Raw genomic sequence first — 25,775 nt, forward strand, 5'->3', positions numbered from 1 at the left:
GAGCAGTAAGACTACATGCAATGCCATCCAGATTTTCACTACAGAAATTGGATGCAAAGAGCAGCCTGAGCTTGGACGTACCACCAATTTGAGGGCAATTACCTCTGCCCTCTAATACCAGACTGCACAATCCCAAATTCTGTGGGCCTACTTTGATGCTTAAGCCTTAGATCTGCTGCACTCTTTTTAGAAACCATAAGGGAAGATTTCCAGGTGATACTACTCAGACATCCAGGGGAGGAACAAGGAACTGCAGCGCAAAGCTTGAAAACCAAGATATTAGAGCAAAATATATGCATTAAATTACAAAGCATAATAATATTTTCTTCCATTTTAAGCCTTGCTGTACCTGACTATGAGGTTTTTTTTCATTCAAAACTCTGAATCCTACTTAGGCAACCAGAGAATTGAGATTCAGAGTCCTATATCTACAAATTCACAAGAGTTTGACTGGATTTTGGGAACAATAATAGCTCCCTTATTCCTCTCAGTTAAAAGAGAAGAGATTTCTCCCTCCTTTCTTGGTGGCTTCTCCCCACTGACTATTTACAGTACCAGTGAATCCATTTTAATGGCTATCCACTGTAACCTACAGCACATACAATCCTGATCCAAGTACTGGTTCTGTATAGCACCTGTGAAACTGTAACAAGAGAGGTTAGTCACGATGGGATTGTCACCATGGAATTCAATTCCTCTGGTTTGCAATTTTTCTTGCTATTTATTTTTAAGGAGAATAAATCCTCAATAATTGAACTCAGCTTTTCTTGCTACTTGAACCAACTGGAAAGACCACTAGATATTTACCCCTTGTAAGTTCATTAGATCTCACTTGCAGGTTTTCTTTTCCCCCTCCTGTAAGAAGAAGGATGCGATCACTGCAGCTCTTTCTTGAGGGCAAAAACTTTCATAGGAAGTGACCGCAATGTTAAAAATTTGTCATTTTGATTTGGGCAACACTTGACTTTTCTTACATGCAATAAATCTGGAGTTCAGCAGTAGGACACAATGAAACACTCAAAAATGCCTCATTACCGAGTTCTGGTTTCTTGGAATAGATGTACTTTAGGATGTGTAAATAGTGTGATTTTACAGGATACTGGTTCAGTATATTCTCAATTTGTACAAAGCTTTGTGTCAGAATGTGTGCAGGGAAAAAATTACAGCACAAAATTAGACAAGCTTAACTCTGGTTATTATTAATCTGTAGTTTGTCATGACAAATGACACTTGCAGTCATGGAAGCTGGAAAATTATTTGTGGATACACGGGTACCTGGCATGTACACTGGAGAGCGACTGAAGTAAACCAGTAGCTATTTTTTGTGATTCTCCCATCTTTTCTCATTGCAGAGCAAAACCAAAATGTTGTTGTTGTCCTTAATAAGAAGCAGAATGTTTCATTTTAAGATTGAATAGTACAGTTTTTCATTTCCCCACTATTTTAAATGTTTATTACTGTACAGTTTTTCATCTCCATCTGAATTTAAATGTACAATCTCTCAGCTGTCCATTAAAATCTCACTTTACTGCCAGCTTATTATATATAATCTCTGCCATTTATGTCATCTTCATAACTAATAGCATACATTTGGAATCCCTCAGGAAATTTACGAGAGTGTCAGAGTAGACACTGCTAAACATTGTCCTCAAAATGAACCACAGCTCTTTCATCAGACCTAAGGAATAATTTGTCCCTTGTGGATATATAATAAAGAAAGATAGGCAAAGTCTGGGCAAAGTCAACTTCTGAGCATTTTCTGTTTGTGAGCTGACCAGTTGGACCACACCAACTTGATAAAGTCATGGTTCAATAAAATCTCACCAGCTGCACTAACTTATTTGTGAGACACACAAAACAGCAAATTGAATAGTAAATGGAAATATATTCTAACTTCAAACTCATAAATTGTGGTTTCTATTGAACTCTGATAAATGCACTAGAAGTTCACATCTACTTTACATTCATATAAAACTTCAAGCTTAGTCTGAGGTCTGGTTCCAATTCAGTAGAGGTATTTTTACCAGATTTGCAGTCATTTGACATAAAATCCATAGAGATATATTCGTGATGTTGTAATTTCCTTTCTTATTTTCCTAAATATAACTACAAATTCTCCATATGCATTGAATTTCAAAAGGAAAATAAGTTGATTTCTATTTTGTTTTTTTGATGGATAACCTTCATGATGGCAAATATGATTTTGTCTATTTTAAGATGTCTTCAATTTTCATACTTTCTAAAGCTGCCTCCTACTCGGGCTTCCTAAGGTCAGCAATTTAGGAGTCTTCATTTTATAGCCACCATTTGTCAAACTGATCATTTCTAAATAGACAAACAGCTGGTAATAGTTTATTCCAGAAACAGATTGCCAAAACCACTGATGCACACACAAACCATTGCTGAAGCCTCCCTGTTGTTGGAGTTTGCATTTTTGCACAGTGTTTGTCACCCACAGCGTGTCACCGAGAGGCCCCGTGTGACACCAGTGGTGGGTTAGGACACAGCAGAGATGTGGGAAGGTAAATCCTCTGCTTCAAAGTCACTGAACCACAGAATTGTGGATGGAAAAGACCTCTGACATCATCAAATCCAACCATTAACCCAGCATTGCCAAGTCCACCTCTATAACATATCCCCACGTGCCACATATGCTCATCCTTTGAATGCTTTCAGTGATGGTGATTCCACCACCTCCCTGGCCACATTTCAGTGAAGAACAGGTCCAACCCAATGGTCTGCTCTGCCCAGGCAGGGCAGATAATGGTAGGAATGGTCCTTTTCAGCACTCTTTCAACAGGCTTTTGCTGCTTTTGAACTGGTTTTCTGCTAGCTTTAGAAGTTTCAGTCTCTAGGTTTTGTACTGTAGAGCAGTGAACAGATTTGTACCCTCCTATTATATACTCCCGTGTTTGCTAGGCTGCCAAGTTACATAATAAGTGAATAGAATTATACAATGCTTTTTCTATATATTTCCATTTCGTTTCTATTTGGACCATTACTGGGTTCTGAGCCAATGTCTTTGTGGAATCACTTAGCACAAGCCCACCATCTTGCCCCTGAGTTGTGCAGGTGAGCTCTGAGTCCAGAGTTTACAATTGACACAACATCTATCTTCCCCCAAGCCCATTGCTTCACACTTGCTCCCACTGAATTACATCTGGGTAAGCTTATTACAAGACTGAGTGGTTTGGAAATGCCCTTCAATTCTTCACAGCTTGCTCTAAACCTTACTGCTACAAGTAACTGTGCATTATTTGCAATTTTCTTAACCCACCGTGCATCTCCCTTCCTGGTGAGCAGCACTTGCAGGAGGTTGGTGATCTCTCTTTAGCCAGACCTGTCTAGCACTCTCTGTTACCTCTGTCACCAATCACGGACTGGTGAATGGACCTGCTGTCCTATGCCACAGCTATCTAGTGCCCTCTAAAGCTCTGGCAAGGGGCTTTGTCCAAAGGCACTGATCTGTTCCACTTATTTGCCCAAACACTGGAAGTCCTGATGGACCAGGTGCCCCAGGATGGATGATCCTGCTTGTGTCATGTAGGGAGAAGCCTACTGAGCACAGGAGCAAGCACAGCAGTTAAGGAACGCCAGCAGCAGCTGATATCAGCAACAAACACAGTAATGAGCTGCAAAGTGAGGCACAGGAATGCTGAGCACAACAAGCTCTGGAATGAAAATTCCTGCGCAAAATCCGAAGGGCACTGTCTGAGGCACGGGTCTCTCCAAGTGCCACCCTGCATGAGCAAGGCCAGTCATTCACAGGGGGAGATTCCTTGGGGATAGATCCAAATAATTTTCACAAAAGCCAGCCTCTGACAAAGGATCGCTGCAACGAGATATGACAATAACTCTGTATACAATTGTGTATGTATGCATGAGTGCAAGTAAAATTGTAACAGTATGTCGATAAACATGATGTGCATTTTAAGAGTTTCTTTTAATATTCTAGTAGTATAAGCAATATTTAATTGTTTCTTATTAATTGAACCAGCAGGTATTGATTAATAAGAAATTTGTGTTCAGTATTTACATATTTCTTTTAAATTATTCATTTTAAAAATAATTTTTAAAATTCTCTGTCAGGAACTTCCATACTCTTTCATACCCAACTTTCACCCTTTACAGACACTGTCAAGAATCCAAATATCACATTAATTTTACAGATGACAATGCAGAAAGGAAATCTAGAACCAGACAGCTGCTTTTCAGGTATGACCCAAGAGATTCATTTCTGTTGTTACCCTTTGAAATCCATGTGCTTCCAAAGGTCATGGATTTTTTTTTTTAATTCAGGGCAGCCACACGTACTGCTGTGATGGATATGATAAAACACCCAGAAGAGAGATGTTTGGTCAGGGACGTTACCCAGATCCTTACATATTTTATAATAAAATCAAATTTGTTGGAAAAAAAAGCAATGTCTTGATAGAAACTGATTTAACAGTGCAGTTCAAGTCAGATGATTATTTTCTCCTACATGAGAATTTAGAGGCAAATTTTCCCCTAACTAGAATTTTGCAAACTATATTTCAGATCTGCTATCCTAAAGTATAGCTATGCATATTGGCACAAGTAAATGCATAAAACTGACAAACTGTACAGAAACTTTTCAAGCAAGATTTAAAATAGAACTCTGAATATATGAACAAGGAAATATCATTATCATAAAGAATCCTCTCAGATGCAGAATCTCCTCTCTTGCAACAATGTGTTGCAAAAGAGAAGAGCTTTTGCTGGCAAAATGCTTTATGTAAGATTTTCATTTCACTTCCTCTTGCTTTTATGAAAGACAGCAAATGATTTTGGAAGAACTTTGTTGTCAGTACCAACACTGTGAAGAAGCAGTAGGTAAAGCCTTGCTTTGAAGATGATTAGTGCAAAGCTTTGCTTTGAACCTGGTCAGTGCATATCACAGAACAGGCACAGCTGCTCTGGTTTTATAAGCAGAGAGCCAGCCTCACGCTGGCTTTTCCTTCTACACACGGTACTGGGACACATTCCTTAGGTATGCCCACATAAATGGCGAATAATAAAACCCCAAAACAACCAAGAATAAAACCTTAAAGTCTGTCAACAGAGGTATTCCCAGTAGATGGAAAATTGCTCTCAATTGCAGATCCAGGACTGATGACCTATACTCAAAAAAGACATATCTTAAAAGGCATGTGGAGAAGGCCTGCCTGAGAGATGAAAGGCATGGGAGGGTGTTTGAATAGAAACTGTGAGAAAGTATTTGCTGTTGGGTTCCAAGCAATCCTCCTCTGAAAGACAAAAAGGTATTCTAGCATTCATACCTATACACAGAATGGCAGATATTTCAGTTAACATCAGGGAAGGAAATGAACTATTATGCACAAGAACAAATTACTCTAATGAGCTGTAAATAAAATCCATTTGTAAGAGTAGGATACCTACACTATTGATGCAATCATGTTCTGAAAACAGATTCTTATAAGAGCAGGATCAAAAACCTCAAAGAGTTTAAAAATTGTTCTTAGTAAGTTCATGCTTGCAATACATCAGGTTGGATATGGCCACGCAGGGGCTGCTCACAAAGTTCCATTGAACAGGGGCAATCTCATTTTGAGTATGACCATAATCACATTTCATGGATATTTCCCTGTCTGTAAATTACTTTGAAGCTGAAAATGAAATAATTTAAACTCATGAGAATGGACTTTGTGAAGCAGGAAATGAAAGAGCCAAGCTAAAGAAAACTCTCAGAAAACGGAGTCTTCCATTTGCATTTTAAAAAATGTTTAACTACCTTTATATATAAAGTTTTATTCTATTTATAGGTGTCTGCATCTAAATTTATATTAAAAGTGTATTTTAAACAACCTCTAGAGATAATTTTCTATTCCTATCCAGCCTCATCATTGCTCTTAAGTGACAGATTTCTATTCAGGTCCACAACTAGATGCAGCAGGCAGTAGCAGACCTTTCCCAGCAGACTCTCCTGAAGGCTGTGTCTTTAATGAATGTTAATTGACTGACAAGATATTGAAACACTCAAAGCCTATCAGAGAATACCCGTGGGAATGGTTCTTCCCCTAGACAAGACAAAGAGTAAATATACAGTGACTAGAAGGTACAGATAATCTGAAAATGCAAACACTAAGCAGCTTGCCTGCACTCCTCTTAACCTGGTCCAAAAACAAGGGCAAAAAGAAAAAAGGGAGAAAACACAAACAATTTTATTTCTGACACTAAGGACACTATGCAAGTTTGACCTCAAAGGTAGTAATGCAAGAAGCTTCTCTTGATATATAGAGGTGAGATGTTCTCCAGCCCATAGTAAAGAAGAGGCTGAATGAAAAGTACTTCAGGGTGTTTATACAGTCCAAGTACAGAAAGTACTGCTACAACTCAAGAACTATTGTGCATGAGAATAAATGACTCTGGCATAATTTACATCTTAAAGATGTAATGCTATATAATAGGCTTTTCCTGGAGCCTGACATCATGGCCACTAAACCAAACAGGGTAGTTCATTATGACAGAAGTAGTGTAGCATACAAATGTGATGATGTTAGAAGCCAGCTAGTTACTATACTTAGGAACTCTTGTTTCTTATGCATAATTCATGTAGGAGGAACAACAGATCTGAAGACACTGAACCAAATCTCAACTTAGTGATACAAAGATAGAAAATCTGGAAAAAAAATATTAGCAGTTTGACCATGTAACCTGTTATACAGTTTTGCCATGGTCACTGACAGGCCACAAGCTTTGTAATGAGTTTAAAAGGCATTAGACCTTAAGTTTCTCAGATGTGTTCTGGCTCAGCTTTCCTGATCCACTGTAAATTTGCTTTACTTAGTTGTTCTAAATTAGTTTACTTGGTTACCACGTGTCCATGGCTAACTTGTTTTTTTGTTTTTTTTTGTCTTTGTATTGTACAACACAGCTTTATGTAGCTAGCAGTAGTAGTAAGTTATTCTAAGCAGAACGTGATATTTCTGCCTGTAATGATGAAATATAGAGAAATATACACCTCCTAAGACAGTGGAACAATAATACATTTATTAGGAGCAATACATAAAAGATACAAGATGCAGCAAATGTTGATGCAACACTTGAGCTGGAGAAAAATTAAGAAAGACAAAGGTGTAAAAGTGTGTTAGAGAGCAAACAGAAATGACCCCATGTAGTTCCTAGAAGGAGGAAGACAAAATTTTCAATGTGAACATCACATTCTTTCTGGCAAAGGACATCAGGTGCTGACAACACCTCGTAGCACCCAGCTTATCCACCGGGATAAAACCACAGACAGCAGGACCCAGAGGAGCAGGGAATGGATATATAAAACAGGATGTGAAAAAGAATGGCACTCACCACACCTCAGGAATGCTCAGGATAGGTGTAGCAGGTTCATACAAAAAAAAAAAAAAACCTCAAAGAGAAAGCCGTAGTCAGCCTCTGAGGTTTTTTCCATATTTAAATGAAGTAAATAGACAAGAACTATGGGGAATATTCCTAATTAGCTAAGCTGACTCCTATGTTTTATGATTTGGGACACACTTGCAAGAGTGGCTGTAGAAGCAAAAAGGGTCTGCAAGGTGTCAGTCTAAAAAGAAACAAACACTCTCGCTAAGAGAAAGAATTGTTATAAGAGGATTAAACTTTAGTTTCTTATTCCTACAATGAATAAAATAGCTATTGGTTTGAAGACAAGTTATATAAATAAATATTTGAACTGTTAAGTAGGTGGGAACAGAGATGTTTACATTCATTGAAATTCCCTGGCAGTGAAACTGAAATACCAAAGCATAGAAAACAGCTTTCTTCAGTTCACCCAGCACAGACCTGTTTTAACAGGAATGTTTTCCTCACTTCCCTTCACCTGCTGAGGGTGATAAGATGTGATGAAGGAAGGGCTTCCCCTCCAAAGTTATGAGCTTGATGAGAAGAAGAAAAATAAAATTTATACCTATTTTTATCACAAGCAAAATGAAGGGGTCTTTTTAAGAGGAAAAACACTCTCTTTTTTATGCAATTCCATATATATTCCATGCAGCTATCTCAAAAGTCAACCAAATTGGACAGAAAAATAGGATCATAGAATAACACAGACTGGGAGGGACTTCAGCCTCTGAAGGTCATCTTATGCAACCTCTGAAGGCCATTTTATACAACCTCTGATCAACACAGGATCAGCAAAACAATCCTCAATGTATTCTCCAGGCTGGTCTTTAGAACAGAAACAAGAACAGAACAGAAACAGGAACATTACAGACAGACTGGAATGAATTAGTTCTGCTGCTCATAAAACAACCTGCTTCTATCGGGCTTTGTTTTCTTCAGATACAAAATTAATTCAAACTCATTATGTAAGATTTGTATTCGCTGTTACCCTTTGAGCATGTTGCTTCTGCATAAATGTTATATTTAATCACTGTTCACCTCTCTACACTTAAAATGGAGCATGGAGCAGAGATCAGCTTGAACAATTTTACTCTCCATTGTTCAACTCAAATAATCAGTATGTGACTTTCCCAGAATTATTATTGTTTTCCAGCTTTTGAGAATAAAAGTAACTTCTGCAACTGAAAAGAGTTTATAAGAAAATGAAAATAGCTCCAGTTGTTTCCAGTGAAAGAATACACAGTAGTTATTCCTGGTTAATTACAATCCTGTGTATGGACATTTTACTTTCTGAGATTCCCTGAGGTGAGCTATATTTTTTTAGGAATATCATATCAAATAGAGAACAACTTAATTAGCAGCAGGATTTATATTCTAAGAAAACACAGAATGTACCTGAGGCAACAAAGGAGACAAATTTAATCAAATTGTTCTTTGCTTCCAAATCTTGGTATCTGTCACACAAGAAAAACTGCACTTCAAGATGTAAGGATGGGATGCAAGACCCATGAATAGGTCTAAAAGGCTGTAATTTTTAGGGGGGTTTCCTAAGAAAACAAAGCTTATGCAATTCCACTTTAGCTGTCCCATCTACATATCTTCTATTAGAAGATTTGATTCTGTTGGCCAACTTCAGACAGGCTCAATAGGGGTGAATGTCAAGAAGATGATCTTGTTACTCAACTACACAGGAGTGTGAGCAGCCACACCTGATCACAGCAGCCTACAAGGGAAGGAGAAGTGCAGATTCAGCTTCCACACACTCCATTTGTCAACCACTGACAAGATGCTGACATTTAAATACGTCATCCTACTATCACTCTTTCAGCTGTTTATAAGGACTTACTAATTATTTCAGTATTTTATACCTCTCAAGACATTTTACAAACATTATATCCTGCATGCAAAATTTTTGAGAGCCTTTTCTTAGGTGCTGTCAATCAGCTAATCCAACAGTGGCATTCCGACATGCACCAACAGAGGAAGAATTCCCACAAAAAAATAAACACTGCAGCTAAGGAGAAAATAATTACCCTGATGCATTAAATAGTCTATCTGATATAATTCTTCTTTCTATATGGGGGAATACTAAATATATTTTTAATGAAGAAATAAGTCATCTATTGATGTCCCGAATGTCCACGTGTAGAGAGAGTACTTACGGAATAAAAGTGGAGTCATTCCCTGCATGGGAAATCTTTGGAAGGAAAGTGGTTTAGTGTCAGACATTGTTGAGCACAAGGATTAAGAATATTGCTGCATATCTCTGGTAAACATTGTGTAGTATTGACTAAATACATAGAAACGGGACATATTTAGTCTTAAAATTAAAAAGCTCTTTAAAAGCATGACCAAGGGATTACAACAGAAGTTGCAGCAGCTCTCAGGCTGCCCAAACCTGTGACAAATCAAAACAAAAACAGCCTAAGCCAGAGGACAGAGCCAGTAAACAACACTCCAAAATGTGTTGCAATTAAAATAATCAGTGATACATTGAATGAATAAGGTACTCATACTGAAGAGGCTTCTACACACTAGAGAGAGCTTGTTTTCATATACATAAGTGCATTAGCCGTACTAATATTCACCCCAGACTGCTGATATGAATCCCACAGGTGGCCAGGAGATGACCTAAAAAAAGCCTTGGCCACCCAGCAGAGTGGTGGCAACAGAGACAAACCAGAGAAGAGATGGGTGGCAGAGGAAAGGGCAGCTGGAGGCTGTAGAACCACACGGCATTTCGTGGGAGGTGGGCAATTGGGGCACACTGGACAAACAAACATTTAAGCCCTGTAAACAGCTGCTAATGTTCTCTCTTTTTATTCTTCCACTTTTTCCTCACAAATTCCACTTATCTCCTCACCCCCCCCCCCTCCAGCACCTCTGTGCAATTACCTTATTCTTAATTTTTGTCTTCTCTTCTCTCTAAAGGCTTTCACTGCTCTTTACTCTCCTGTACAGTTGAAGAAGTCAGTATTACCAGACTCTTTTAATGTAATTTAATTTAATCTTATTATGCTTTTTCCTGGATCCTTTTCATTGTAAAAACTCCTTTTCTGTCCCTTTCCTACTCCACACAAACCACTTTCAGTTTATCTGGAGACACATTATCTCAACCCAAAGCCAGCCAAAGCTCTGGACACAGTTTGCTGCCTCTGAAGGGGGGTGAAAAGAGATGCTTCCACCTGCACCACACAACTCCTTTTCCAAACCAACTCCTTTGCAGCCCTGGCTGCTGCATCCAGAGGCGTTATCTCACATTTAATAGTCCTGAATGGATTTCTTTTCTTGGGATTTGTCCAACTGATCTGCAAGCTCAAGATTTCACATACAAAAATCTTTCAGGGAAAAACTCTACAACTAAACCAGGAGATACAAATATTGTTCCCTTTGCTCTCTTTCAACCTGCAACTACATGACTTATTAGATCATGTTCAACTGCTGCCAGAAGAGACTGGCAACTATTACTTCAGCTGATAGTTTACACCTTATTCAAATCCATCTTGATTTATCTTTTGTCATAGGTGAAAAGTCCTATCTATGTATTCTGTGTAGTCTTATGTGGAAACAATACAGTTAACATAGAAACTAAACAGGGTATTACTTTTGGCATCTCCAAATCTGGCCAGATTTGAATAGATGGCTTAGATTCTTAAATTCATCTGAATTGAAGCATGCATGAAATGATTGGGAACTATGTAAAATTATGTGGTAAAAAAAAAAGACATCTGCTCTGGGCTATGCTGCTGAAAGCTTTTTTAAAATGTGTGTTGAATTCAAATTAAGATAAACAGTAACCAAACTAGAAATCTAAAATATTTTATGAACATTCAGCACACTAAAATTTGGTAAAACACAGAAGGTTTGCTACACAGGACTGGCAAGCCATGATTTTTTCTAAAGGACTACTCATTATACAGCATATGAAGTAGCTGGAGAAAGAAACAGGCTCTAGGAATGATTATGTTCTTCTGCTATGGCAAAACAAATGCTTACTTCTGACAGTGAAAGCCAAGCTCTGCAAAAGCCCCTTCCATTACTCACGGCGTTAATATAAGCACAAGAAAATGAAAGTCTTAGATACTCATTCTCAATGTGAGTCTAAATGAAGGCAACACCCCAGCAAATGGAACAGGAGAGAAACAGATACCAGTACTCTAATCTCTAGTAACTTCAGGGAGAAGTGGAGTGGAAGCTTTTGGGGTGGGGAACCCCAAACATAAAACCAACACCCAAACCTTGATTGAAATAATTCTGATTCTAATCTGCAAGAACGACCTAACCTTGTGAACAAACACAGTTCTGTTTAGAAGTTCTTCAACTAAACATAAGAGTCTATTTAAATACAATGCCTACCAATGCAGCCTGTTTCATTTTCAATTCCAATTCTTTAATAGCACAAAGCTGACTCCTAAATTGGTGGTAGCATAGACTACCTGCATTCAGGCTGAACTGCACAGAAGAACTGAGTAAAGTTCTGGGTTGCATGTCTTTGCTCTGTGTTAGAAGTCTTATTCTTACTTATTCTTTCCCATGCACAGTTAGTGAACACGAACTTGTTTGCCAGGGTGATTGCTGATACGATGTTACTGAATAAAGATTTTGCTTTACCAATCCTAGTCTCAGAAAACTTTTTTAATGGTAAATTAACCATTGAACTAAAGCTGGGTAACACAAGGAACTGTGTTAACTGAACACAAGTACCAGTTTGCACAAATCAAAGAATCCCCAAACTAGATGATGCCTGGAGCTATTTTCAAGAGTGTCTTCTATATCCATGCTGAGTATATTCTATTTTTAGCTGTCATCTTAAAGTTGAAGGGAAGGGGGAAAAAAAATTCAACCTGAAACAGCCATTTCAGGCTAGCCAGAGAAAACCTGTCAGCATCCCAGTTCCATTTCCAAGAGCACCTAGGAAAAAAAGAACCTCTTCTGCATGCTAAAACAATTAGGAGCTCATGCACCTGAGCTGGATGTGTGCAGTAAAGGGACAGAGAGAACCATAAGAAGGAAACAACAATTTAACCTCTGGAAGGGTTAAACATTTTTCTATTGGTACAGCTGCACAGCACAAATCAAATGTGGGCTTCCTAAGTACAATTCTGATAGACAAAAAAACAACTACCTTGCTCAGACATCCATTACTGATTATAAGTAAAGTGTTCTGAGTCTTATCCGTATGAAACAAAACAAAATTACCTTTAAAGCTACCCTGTGCCTCAGGAAAGGTTTTTCCTTCTTGATAGCACCACCTCCAAACCAGAGACTGTCGAGCTGTTGCTTTTGCAGTGGGAAATAAGAGCGATGCAAGAGCGCACCCTCCCTGTCACTGGAGCAAACTGAATTTAGCAAATCGCATTTTCCTGATTACCAGCAGCAAAATCTTGTAATACTCTATAAGAAGATAATTCTTTTTAAAAAAATCCTATGCTTGAGTCAATTTGAATTCTTATTTCTAGATGAGCAACATCCAGTTCCCTGACTCCACAGGGACTTTTACTTAAACATAGTAATAATTAAATAACCCAAACCCCACAAAATGCACAGAAAAAAAAGCTTTTTTTTCCTCTAGGTGCAATACTTTGAAAGACACAAGGACAAACTAATTGTGAAGTTACTACTGACAGCAATCTGCTCAAACAATGTTGGAAAATTAATTCATGTTCACCACAATCCTTTTCATAAGACATCTTTAGAAAGACCCTGCTGAGCCTCTTTTTACCTCCTGCATCAAAAGGGTCTCTGAAATTTAAATACATAATGAATGAATAGTGCATTTTACCTTGGTAATTTAAATAGGATTCATGCTTGGAGTATTTCAATCCTCATAATCAGATGCCTCCCTGCCTCTCCTCCCCCACGGTCCTCTCTCCTCTCAGGAGTTCACCAGAGCCAGAAACCACAGGTTTTTAGTTCCTACAGAACAAAAAGGCTTGCAGGGAAAAGTAGAAGGAAGCTGTGAGGTGGATGAACAGGTGGGTCATTTTGAGAAATGTTCATAAACCTTTTCTGTCTTTAAAGTTTGGCTGCCATGACTGTTTACAGCCTCAGATACTCCAGGCAGCATCCTGAATCTTGGGGTCTGCCCAGGCATTAAATAGCTATCTCAGCACTGTCCTGCAGAATGCTGCTGTACACTTGGATGTTTCAGCATTTCTACAATGTTTGTGAAGACACACATGGACAATCTGGCCACTCTGAGCCCACTGGAGGCAGAGACATTGGTGGCAAGAACCACCAGAAATTCTGCTTCATAAAGATGTGAGACCATGATATAATCTAAGGGCACATTGATGACAGACTTTTCTTCTAAGCATCAAATTTAGAACTGCAGGGAATGTACAGAGAGAAAAAAAAAAAACCAAAACAAACACCTCAACCATATCCTGGATAAATTTGAGAAGACTAAGTAACAAGTAAAGCCTAAGAGAGTCATTGTCCCTTTGGGACAGTATAGACTATATTAGGACTACAGATTCCAAGTGAAAGCAAATACACTAAAACAGTGCAGATGAAAATTCTTTCGTGTCAGTAAGACCAGACTGTACAAGTAGATGGGAGTGGCAACAACACTTATTCCATTTACAGACAGAAGTCCTGGGGTAGACCTCTTCCTCCCCGTGGAAGGACCCTTCTCACTGATGAAGAATTAGCCATTTTCATGCCCTTGCAGACAGCCTGCCACACAATGAGAATTTAAATAATTTTCATGCCTTTCATTCCTCAAAATATCAAGATACCCCCCACCCCACCTCTCCTTTACTTTTGAGTTTGGGCCTAACTGTGCCAGCAGGCCAATGATCAGGAATGGGAAGCAAGGCCCATAAGGGACCAAGCCCGGATGTCAAGTTAGGTCAAATTGTGCCATGAAATTCACATCCAATTTTAACCACTGAAGTGGTCAGGGTTATTGGTCTGAAATGTTGCATTCCTTTTTATTTCAGATACCACAAAAGCATCTAACAGGAAACACAGAATAAAACCACATGTATTTCTCCAACAAAGTTGATAAAAGAAGGCTGACTAGCTCAGTCATACCACAGTCCCTAGACAGATTACATCCAGTCTGATCTTCTACTTGTCACCCGGAGATCTGAAGTGACATCCAGCTGGCACGTTCAGCCATCCCCAGGAGGCAAGTCACTCTTACACCAAAGCCAAAGATCAAAAGTTTGTCAATACAAGAACAGTGCAAATGGGTGCAAAAAGCTGGGTGATGGGATCTGTCATCTCTAGTACTTCACAGCATTTTGACAGGCATCATAAAAGCTAGCTTGTGCTTTGATGAATCTCCAGCTGAAGTACATTCTCAGGTGGCAGAAAATTCTTTAAACCTGTGTTTGTAGCTGCTACCATAAAGAAACATGAATAAAGAAAACAAGAGGATTATGCTTCTTTTCTTTTTTTGTCTATTTCTTTTTCACTCCCTGAAATGAGGAAAGCCACAGGTAATTTAACCAGTAAAACTCTGGACTTGCAATAAAAGGAAATCATTAACACTAATGGAAACATTTCATCTGTTTGATTCTCTTATCAACTCTGTGAGACAAGCTGGTGAATTTAATCATACTGTTAACAAATATGCCCAGGTGTCTCTCCTCTTCGTAATTTCTAACCCCTCAGTTTTCACGGTTTGGAAGTAGCTATAAATTCCCATTTTCCAGCCCTGTGCTTTATATTTCATCCCATATCTATTTACTCAGTACTACAAAACTCCAACTTTGTGTACAGGCCACGTTTCCCATATTTGTCACATTAGGACACTCAGCCCATGCATGGCAGTTCTTGTGTCACAATCATTAGTAAACACAGATAAAATAATCTGTTTCCGAAGTTAATCTTCAACTAGCTGCACCACTTTGGCCCAAAAATTTGCACTCAGCGCCATCTATTGATGCTATTTGGGTGCAGAACACCCTGGCTCAGTCAGCACCTAGCACTGAATCACACCACAGGCTGGTGTGATTAATATATGGATATTAATATATGGATATTAATAGCAGCAATACTGGGTTAGGCATTAAAAATATTTGATAAATCAGTGTTACAATTTGCCTCTGTTTCTAATTAGCCCTAGTCTGTTATGTGACAGAAATAAAAATTAAATACTGATAGGAATTTTCTGGATAAGGCCTTTTGGCATGTATTGCCCTTATTAATATCTTAGGCATCCTGGAGCTGTGCTCCATACATCATACTTCCAGTAGTAGCACTAACAGTAGTAAGGGGTGATTAAGTTCTTATTAATAGATCTGCAGCTTGGCACGTGACAATTTCCATTCTACTGAAATGGTTCTTTTATATCTCAAGTAAGGATCATTGAGATCTTGGATTCTGCTTCCATTTTCTTGGTGGAAATTTTCTTTTCTACATACCCACTCTTAAAAAATATTGTTCAGTCTCAGACTTTTCTGGTGCATTGTAAGAACAATTCCAATCTAGACAGATACAACCTTTAGTTATTTAGGTAAAGCTTAGGCTAATAGCAGCTTCCAAATCTTACCTGTGAAAAAGCCTTTTCATGATGCTTTCAGCTCCATCAGTACATCAGTTTACAATTTTTCAGGGAGTGTAAGTAATCTACATACTCCTGAATTGCAAAATAAAAACAAACAAGCAAATTTTAATTATCAAAAGTTTCATGATGAATCTTTGCAACTTCCTGGAAAAAAGGTGAAGGGCTTGGCAATTTGGAGTATTTTGCTGATGTCCTACACAAACCACTCACTACTCCCACACACCTTCATTGTGTTGCCATTGCAAATGCAATTGACTGAACTCAGAAAAAATTGTTACCAGTAGTAATCATCATCATACCGAGAAGACACCAAAAATTGTATTTCTTGATCAGTAATTCATGGCTGGGGTCTATTCATTTCCAGGGATTATCAACTTCAGAAATCACTAGGTTTTTACCTGTTTCAGTCTATTGGTCCTACAGATATATTTGCAGATATATTTTCACAATTACAGAACAAAGCAAAAAACCAAACAGTACCTACCCAACTAATGTCCCCATTAAAAATCTTCACAAACCCAGCAGAGAGAAAATAAAGTTTAAAAAATAAAAGTTCTCTTTTTTTGTGGTATCAGAGAAAAATTTAATGAGGAAAAGCCTGACAGAGGTGAAGTGGTCCAGCAGGACTGACTGAACTTAGAATGGTTTACCTGGGCCCCGTCCAGCCAAGTTTTTACAGCTTCAAAGGACAGAAATCTTACTACCAGACTAGAACACTTGTATCCCAGTGCTTAACCACTCATAATTCCTAATGCTCACACCCACACAGCACATTTCCCATAACCTTCAACTCCCTGATGATTCCTTTTGAACAGAGGAATGGGAGGAAAACAGCAAATAATTTTGTTCATCCACTGTGTAAGGAACGGGTCAGAAAACTCATGCACAGATCTGCTCTGTTACCCCCTAATCTGAGGGGCAAACACACCTGCTGGGCTGCCCTGCCTCCCTCCAGGGCCCTTGTGAGAACAGAACAAATTCTACTCTTGCAGCTGGGAACCTCAACAGCATTCCACTCATCTACAGAAGACTGCATGTATGTAGGGCTGATAAAATTATTTTGTTTTCTGTTCTTAAGTCTCCTAAGAAATTTCCCCAAGAGAAATTTCCCCAAGATGATTTGTTGATCTCACCCACAATTACACAGTAAGGGGCAGGCACCCAAGTGACTTTTACAACGTGGACATGCAAACCTTAACAAGGGTGAGATTGCATCTACTCATTTTGGCTCCCGAAATTAGCCAGATGTGTCCAATGGCAATCTTGAAGGAGTGTATGTAGCCCACTTGAAGACTGGGCTTTTCTTTTCTGGACAGGAGGAGCACAAAGCAAGGGATTTTCTTACACAAATTTTCTCAACTGAACATCCATCAAGGATCAGTGCTAAAGTTTTCACTAATAAAAAGTGGCAACTCTAGCACAGAGTTATAGACTTCCAGTTTCATTCTGTCACACACAAAAAATCCTGTAATAGGAGCTCCTAAATCCTGTTTGCTTTAGGTCTGAATATGAGTGAGTGAAGCCTTTATTTGCAAGCCATGTTTTAGTAAATCCATAGTAAATCCATGAACCTACTGTTCAACTCTCCTGAGTTACTGAAGCAAGAAGCAGCTTGCTGCTTCCTAAGAATTCACATCAGAAGAACATGTCATATTTTGGTGGATAAGGCGGAAAATAGCTGGTGTTGGATGAGATACCCTTTGTGTTTCCTGACCTCACACACAGACATGCATATCATCAGTATGCGCTGCACGTGGACCGTTCATAATTTCTTTTTACACTCCGTCAACAATCTGTCAGTAGAAAAGTATTATGAAAAAAGCAAATACTTTTTTGAGAATCCTTAACTGATTTGAAACCAACAGGCTACTGTGCCATATGCAGCTCTAAGCCAAAACTTTTGCAGTAGCACAACAGTGAGAACTGTGAGCAGAGCTTGAGACAGGCACTATCAGTTAAAGTTCTGAGGCATCCTCTGGTATTTTTCTTCACACATTTTCCTGTTATCCAATATAGTTCTTTTCAGGCTTTTAAGGCTACTTCCAAAATCCTCCTTTTCTGGTACATCTGCTTTCCACAACACTCCAAGCCCCAGTCGAAACAGTGTAAGTGCACAAGAGCAGCCACCTAATCGATAGCTCTGACATGTCTTTCAATTGAATAACTCAGGTCACAACTTTGGTTTAGTCCAGGTATTACTAAATTTATAACTAGAGTATACTGGCAGCAGTCAGCAAATAGGCAGCTTCTTGCCTTTGAGAGCACAGAAGCTGACACATTCACTTCCCCACACATATACACCAAGTGATCAGTTGCCGGTTAGCCCATAATTTAGCTTCTTTTTACCCACAAATGATGAAGAGCTTACATGGCTTGAAGGTGTGCTGTTTTCCAATGCTACTCTGACTATTGCTATGCCCATTCTCAAGAGGCTGTTCCCGTGGAAAGAAACAGTGCTGAACCAGGAGCTCAGTACCAGCAGTCACATTTCTGTCTTCTTACCCTGCCTCAGTGCACAGGGATTGAGCTACAGGGAAAGTCCAATGCAACACCAGCACTGACATCTCTTGTAACAGATCACAACTGAGCTCTTTCTATGATGGACTCTCTGGGTCCCATCCCTCTATTCAATTTGCAGCCTCTTCCTTCCATGTGACTAGTTTTGCCTATAAACAGCATGCAAAATAGTCACTAGGACTGGGATAAAGGGGATTTCTCATATTTTTATCAGAGAACAGGGGTTCCGAACAGGGGTTCAATGCATTAAATGCAGACTGCTAACAAGGATAGACAGTTGAGCAGAATTTGTGGGAGGAATAAAGTAAAATCATCATCTGGGACACAAGAACAAAAAAGGTGGAGTCTAGGAAGTTACAAAACCAATGCTGCTGCGCTTAATCTTTGTGTCTGCAGAGATTATATATCCTTCTGTCAGCCATGTCTCACTGGCTAACTGAAAAGACTGGCCTGACAGAAAAAAATAATTGTTATTATTCAAGCTACTGCTGAGTGGTTATTATTTTCCCTTCCCACTACTAGTCTGCTTTTCTCCAGCAGATACTCATTAAGATTGACCAAGTACCCTCCCTGACTGCCAAACCCTAGCCCTGCATTGCTATCTATTAAAAACAGTTCCCTTTCTCACCACTCACAGATAGATATATATATATATATATATACACATATATACTAGTTCCTTCCAAAGACTTGGTTTTAAGAGTCTTTTAATTAAGAGTCAGCTGCTGACACTTTCGAGTCCTTTCAGAGGGTTAACATAACAACAAAAAAGACAAGATACATCCAATCTTTGAGGAGGCTGAAAACTAGATTAAGATTTTGAAAGGAATTTTAAAACTACAGGGAGGAATGAGGAAAAAAAAAGTTAATTAAAAGTTACGGTATCCTATCCCAAGGAAGTGGTCAGTTGATCTCCTCTTGAGAACACTGCAGGCACTGCCTCCAGCTCCTCTGTTTTCTCATTATCGAAGGATCAAATTTACAAGTACAAAAGAAACATCCATGCTCATTATTTCCTTCAGAAAAATATCACCATCATTTGAGGGCACCCATCCACCTTCCAAACTCATTCTGAAAGCACTCAGCATGAACAATTTAAAGTAGATGTTCAAAGTGTACATCAAAGAATGGGACAATGTTGAATGTCACTTCATCCATTAACTATCCCATAAAAAAAGTACAGAAGAGTGACTGGTCTCCAAAGTTTATTAAAAATCAAAGAATAGAAAACTTTACATAAAAATATGTCAATTTTAGCTTCCACATAGTTGTCCACACAAAAAATTTAAACATTTTTTTAAACCTGTAGCACATAACCACAGTGATAGCCAGGCCAATTCATTTGGTTCACCATGACTGAAGTGTTACATGATACCACTTTTCAAATGAGTTTTGCTTTAAAATGGACACTAGTATAAGACACCAATTAAAGCCTCTGAAGGCTCTTTAATGTAGTTATGCTCAATATTGCTAGTGTGTGAAGACTAAGCAGTACAGGCTCATGTAACAGCCCTTAGATATTATTTATGAATCAGCTCACAATTTTTAGAACTTTGTTATTGTGATGAGTCTGGAGCATTAAGACAAACTTTCTGCAAACAGATATGCACTACTCTAATTTGGAATGTTGCCCTCTCTCCCCTCAAGGACCTGTTTGTTTGACAGATTCAGTAATAACATGAACTACTTCTGCTTCAAAGGCATACAGGATATTAAAAAGCTTCATGCTTGACACCTCATTTCAATATTCAGATACCAGTTTTAAAACCTTCTCTATCTGTACACAGTATAGATGTCCTGTTAACAGGATTCTTCAGCTTTCTCTGCTATTGGACTTACATAACTCACCTGTAGTTTTCTGTATAGCTTAAGAACTCTCACTTAAAAAAAGGGAAGTCAGAGGGCATGAGATGTGACCTACTCCCAGGACAACTGTGGTGCTTTAAAAACTCAGGGTTAGGCAGGATGTACATTTTTCAAAAAGTTAAAGACAGTGTTTGTCATGGCAATACACACTTGCATAGTATACCTGTATGCATCTGTAAATTAAGTGCCAGCCACTCATACTGTGTACAACACTGGGCTGTGCTCTCCTGCAACACATTAAAAGATACTTCTTGTAATGCTTAGAGCAGCTGAAGTACTTTTTATATATTTGCTCTTAACAGAACTAATGCATACTACTATACAGATTCCTTAATGGAATCAACATATTTCCTTTCTCCACATTCCTTAAGCCGGGTACCTCTGTTTAATAGTGTTGTTTCAACCCAAACATTAACAGGTTACGTTACTAAAATGCATCAAAGCATGTAGTTCACAGCTTTTTAATTTCATATCAGGACTTGAACCAACCTTTTTCCCATTCCTCTCAAAAGTTTTACTTCTGGTACTACAAATGTTCGATTTGTTGTCTAGTTAAAGAAAATTAAAACTCATTGGTCAGAGCAAGACGATTGATAGAGGCCAGACAATGAGCTAAAAAACACAGGGTCAAAATGCTTTGGAGCTTAGTAAATTCTTAAAACTGTAAGCCAAATCGCACTTTCATTGTGAATCAAGAAGCCTCAAATATTACCAAATGTCATGTTTATAACACTGCTCAGACAACCTGCCAAAACTATGACCCCAACTTAGATAATGCAACCTGGGAAAGGATCTGTAAATTAAAAAACCTCTTCCCCTTAAATATAACTTATGTGATAATATGAAATTAAATTAAAAATTCGAAGTTATTGCACAAATCATACTTCCAATATTTACAGAGGAAAAAAAACTGAGCTTTGAAAAAACAAAAAACAAACCAGGAGAGCAGCAAATTGACTTTTATGATTTCCCAACGTGATTTGCTGCAAAGAAGAAAAAAAAGTAATTCCAAGGGGCTGAAGTTTCCTTCACTTCTAAAATAAAAGAAAAGGAACAGATATAGCCACAGCAAAAAAGCTACAGCATTTGTAAATGTCCTTGCAGTTCTATTGTCAGAGCTGCTTCGGCACTGAATGAACCATTGTGGGAAGGCAGAAAACAAACTTCCACATTTAATAAGGCTTCACAGATAAGCACAACTACTTCTTGAAGATGGACTGAACCACCACACAAAGAAACATGCAAAGAAGTCAGCTGCAGATATTTGGCAACACCAATAAAACGATGTGCTGGACGCTGGTCTCCATCCCTCAAGTCGAGTGGCACTCACTCAGTCTGTCTGAACAGGGAAGGTCATTTTGGCATCTGCCATTATCTGCTCAGACTAATAGGCAAGCTGTCTCTGTGTTTTTTCCTTCTCCATATGTTACGATTGTACTGGTGGTGTCCACGGTTACCAACTGGTTGCCTCATGCCTCCACTGCTGACGGGGCTGTAGCTGTTGCCTTGGTTATGAGTTCCTTTCATGGAAAACTTCATTCCACTGTGCTGCTAAAAAAAATAAAATAAGATAAGCATTCATTTAACACAAAAACAGCAAACAAAACATATATTAACAGCAGTATTTCCTCAACATATAAGTCACTTCCACAAAACACTGCTTGAAGCAACTGGTCTTTTCATGCGTGTTTATTTACAGCTGTGCAAGTCCCAAGGCACTAACAGTTTATTAAGTATTTTCTGAAGAAAGTGTCCTGCAAATGAAATAGTGTAGATTTCAATGCATCTTTAACACCCTCCGATCTCAGTATGAAATATACTCACTGTACAACTCCCTTATAAAACCAGAGAACTTCCACATTAAATACTAATTGTGACAGATGTGTGTATTTTGGAATATCTCAGCAAGAGCACGACCAGATGAGACACTTCAGTCCTTCAGAAACATCCTGGAGAAATGTAAGGGCATGATCACATGAGCTGATGCATGGGGAGTGTAAGTCTGCTTCCCCCATAATCTCGAGTCAGTGACGGACTAACTAAGTATGGCTTGTGAGGAGCTTGTAAATCCTACTGGTCTGATCAACAGCTTACAGAGCTCCTGGACTGTACCTCATATGCAGACCAAGGCAAAACAATTAAGTTTGACAATAACATGAAACAAAACTGCACAGCAGATTTAGTAGCAGCCTGAGTAAACCTACCCACCATAAGGTACTACAAGCATCTCTAGCACTTAATGGCACACAGGAAGTTGGTTTAATGTGCATGTACTTAAATTAGGTACAAGAGTTTCAGAAGATGAAACTGAAAGGCTTCCTAAATACTGATAACACCAGTGCAAGCAACCTCTCCCAATGTCTGACAGCAATAACTCAACAAACAGCTGACCGCCTGTAACAAGAGCTTAAGGGGCTGAACAGGAACACAGAGGTAACATTTGGGACAATTGCTTGGAACACTGAAGTGGCTGCAGGTATTTAATATTGTCTATTTCCAAATGAGTGTGAAGTAGAAAGAAACAAGAACACCAAGCCACAATTGTGCACACAAAAGAGCTATTGAAAGCATAATTCCATAAGCAACATTTTACTGTCGAACTGTTACTAGAAGAGACACAGAGCATCCAGAAAGACAAACTGGTGAATACCAGTGTTGAGGAACAACCACAGTTTACTACAGGGTGGCAAAAAAACCTTAAAATGATTTTTGATTTATACAGTGTCCTACTGCAACTTCATCAACCTTCAACATGCAACTTCTAAACACCAAATCCTGTTCTCAGACTACCAGTGGCAAAATAATTCAAGGACAAACAGAAAAAGGAAATGCAAGCTGACAATTTTTCATATTTAAGAGCTACTTCCCAAACATAATTTATTGATGTATATTTCATAAATAGCTTCTAGTAGATATTTTAGCAAGTAAACAACATGAAACTATGAAAATTTATAATGTTTTCTATTTTTGGCAAGTGGTCCTTCAAACAAACACACCATGTCACATCCTTGTGCAAAGTTTTCTAGTTCAGTAAGTATATCTCTGACTCAATTATATACAGATATTTACTTGAAATTACATCAAAATACTAAAAACTACCCTGTAATAGTAAAACACTAAAAGTAGCCAGTCGTCATAGTGACCCTCAATTATGTGCTGAAGAAAGACAGAGGAAAACTTTAGTATTGCTACTGAACAACAAGAACAAAATTGATCAAGGAGCATACAAACTTCCAGGAAGCCCATCCATCCACTTCAATTGAAAATGTGAAAAATCTGGGAATTTCCTTCTCAATATGAATGAGGGTTCACCAAAAAAAAAAAAAAAAAAACTACTGAGAGCAGGATGGCAAGTGACCTCAAGATCTGACGAGCAGCACAGCAAGCATGACAAGTGCATCCACCTGTATCCTAAAAGATGTCATACCCCTTGTTTGCTCAAAAGGTAAACAAACCTTCAAAGAATGATTAATAACCTAGCCAGAACGTAAACTCAAGCTTGTGATGAAGCATTCTGCATTGTTTTTAGGTCATCAAGATAAACACTGTTAATCTCTTGGAGCAGGATCTGAATCCATCAGTTTCATGACTCATCAGCTGAGAGAGGTGCTTAAGGAAGTTGACTCAGGGACCACTTCAGTCAGAGATCATACCTTTATATTTACCAGTTCTCAACTACATCTTGTTCTCTAGTTTGTTTTTTTTTTTAAACCATCAGCTTTTAGCATCCTGCATCCTGTGCTATGGCATTTCACGGCTTAAATGAGCATCACATTTAAGTTGAGCCTACTACAGGATGATCTACCAGCTCTTGGAGAAAATAATTTCATGTTATTCTGTTCTCTAACTTTTTCATATACTGCTGATGACCACACAGACCTAGCTCATATACCTCATCTTGCTGAGGTTAAACAACCTCATTCTTTCTTCACACAGAAGCAATTCCATGTGATTGATCACTATTAACATCTTTCCCTATTCTGTTTCCTTTTGTGTTTTGACTTTCCTCTGATGAGGAAAGAAATGGCAAAATTATACTCCCTGGTGGTGTTCTGCAAGTGTCATCTTTACAAGAAACTGTCTGCTCAGGGCCTACCACTCCCTATAAAGCTTAAACTATTTCTCTCCCTCCTGGTGCATCACCTGGAAATGTCCTTCTGCATCCTTTCTCAAATAGCCCTTAAGGTGCTTCACACCACCAGCAAACTTCACCAGGCTTCATCCACTGCCTTTTAGATAGTAAGCAGCACAAAGTCCTGCAAGGCTTTCCTGGTGAACTCTATCTTCTACAAAAACTGAACTTTTTGTTCCTCATTTTCCAATTAGTTAATTGTTTAAAAGAGGACATGTATCATTCAGCTAGCTTCCTTCGGGACCTTTGATAAAAGAAATTTACTTCATGTTTTTGGAAATCTCAAGAGGCTGTATCAAACTTTCTTCTGTGCACGAACTTCTGGACGCTCCCATGCTCAGGACTGACACAATCACCGAGAGATGACATCTGTAGCAGATGATGTCTAGAGAGATCAGATAATCCAGAAAGAAAACCCTTCCTCTGTGATATGTCAAAAATCTTCAATTCAGAAGTTTCGACTTCTTTGATCTATTTCTCTAGCTAGAACAACCTCCCCCATCTTAAGGCTATTGATTCAACAAAAGAACAGATAGAACTGGTTTGGTTTTTAGCTGCATTGAATAATCTGCTACATCTGGAAGGTAAACTAAAGAATTCACATTTAAGGCAAGGCTGAGGGTGGGGATAAGGTGAAATCCTTCATCACATACCAGGTCAAAAAAAGCTTCCAGGGGAAAAACTCCCAGCATAAAGCAGAAAAACAAACAAACAAACAAAACCCCCAGAATCGTATCTAAAACCCCCAACCAAAACCAAGAATAAGAGGAAAATTAAAAAAAAGAAAATGCCCCAGAAAAAACCTCAAGAAAAATCTGGATGCAATAGAAATTCCAAGTAATTATTTGCTAAGGAAACCAAATTACTATTCTTAAATACTGGCATATTTACTGTACAAAACTGACGACATTCAAAGACTGCCATTATTCAAAAAGAAAATTTTTAGCCAAAAATCAATCCCCTACAATTTGAAATAACACAAGTAACATAAAGAGCTGAAGTCTAAACATAAACAGGCTTCTGAATTGTTCTGGTCTTTTGTTAGGTTTCTTTTTTTGCCTGAGGGAATTTCTAAAGTAAGGAGAAAAGAAAGGCAGAAAAATGTTGATAATAAAGTATCTGTGCTCAACTTAAAAATAGATTATATATACAGTGCTCCAAAATGATTGGTAAGTACTTACAGAAGAAAAGGCAAATCTTAGAAAAAGCATAAGACAGTTTTAAAAGATAACATATTTAATATTTGGTTGTTAAGAGGATTAAAGGTCATGACTGACTCTAGCCTGCAGCTGATCTGACTTGTAATCAAACTCACCTCAAAACCATTTCATGTGAAATATCAGAGTAGAATTCAGTGCTACCTTAATG

General features: G+C 38.4%; 1 protein-coding gene across 4 annotated transcripts in view; it reads right to left on the reverse strand.

Moving 5' to 3' along the window:
• Positions 1-19,600: 19,600 nt before the first annotated feature.
• Positions 19,601-25,775, reverse strand: part of TENT4A (terminal nucleotidyltransferase 4A) — a 58,028-nt gene continuing 51,853 nt past the window's right edge. For 2 of the 4 annotated variants that reach the window (XM_039714810.1, XM_039714812.1), the window contains one exon: positions 19,601-21,823. In XM_039714810.1, the coding sequence (XP_039570744.1) occupies positions 21,647-21,823 (177 nt within the window). In that variant the 3' untranslated portion in view covers positions 19,601-21,646. Of the gene's footprint in view, positions 21,827-25,775 lie in introns of all 4 variants that reach the window. The other 2 variants (XM_039714809.1, XM_039714811.1) reach the window with 1 other exon arrangement.

Source organism: Passer montanus, unplaced genomic scaffold (assembly GCF_014805655.1).
Source record: "Passer montanus isolate IOZ18808 unplaced genomic scaffold, ASM1480565v1 scaffold31, whole genome shotgun sequence".
In the NCBI taxonomy this organism is placed as follows: domain Eukaryota; kingdom Metazoa; phylum Chordata; class Aves; order Passeriformes; family Passeridae; genus Passer; species Passer montanus.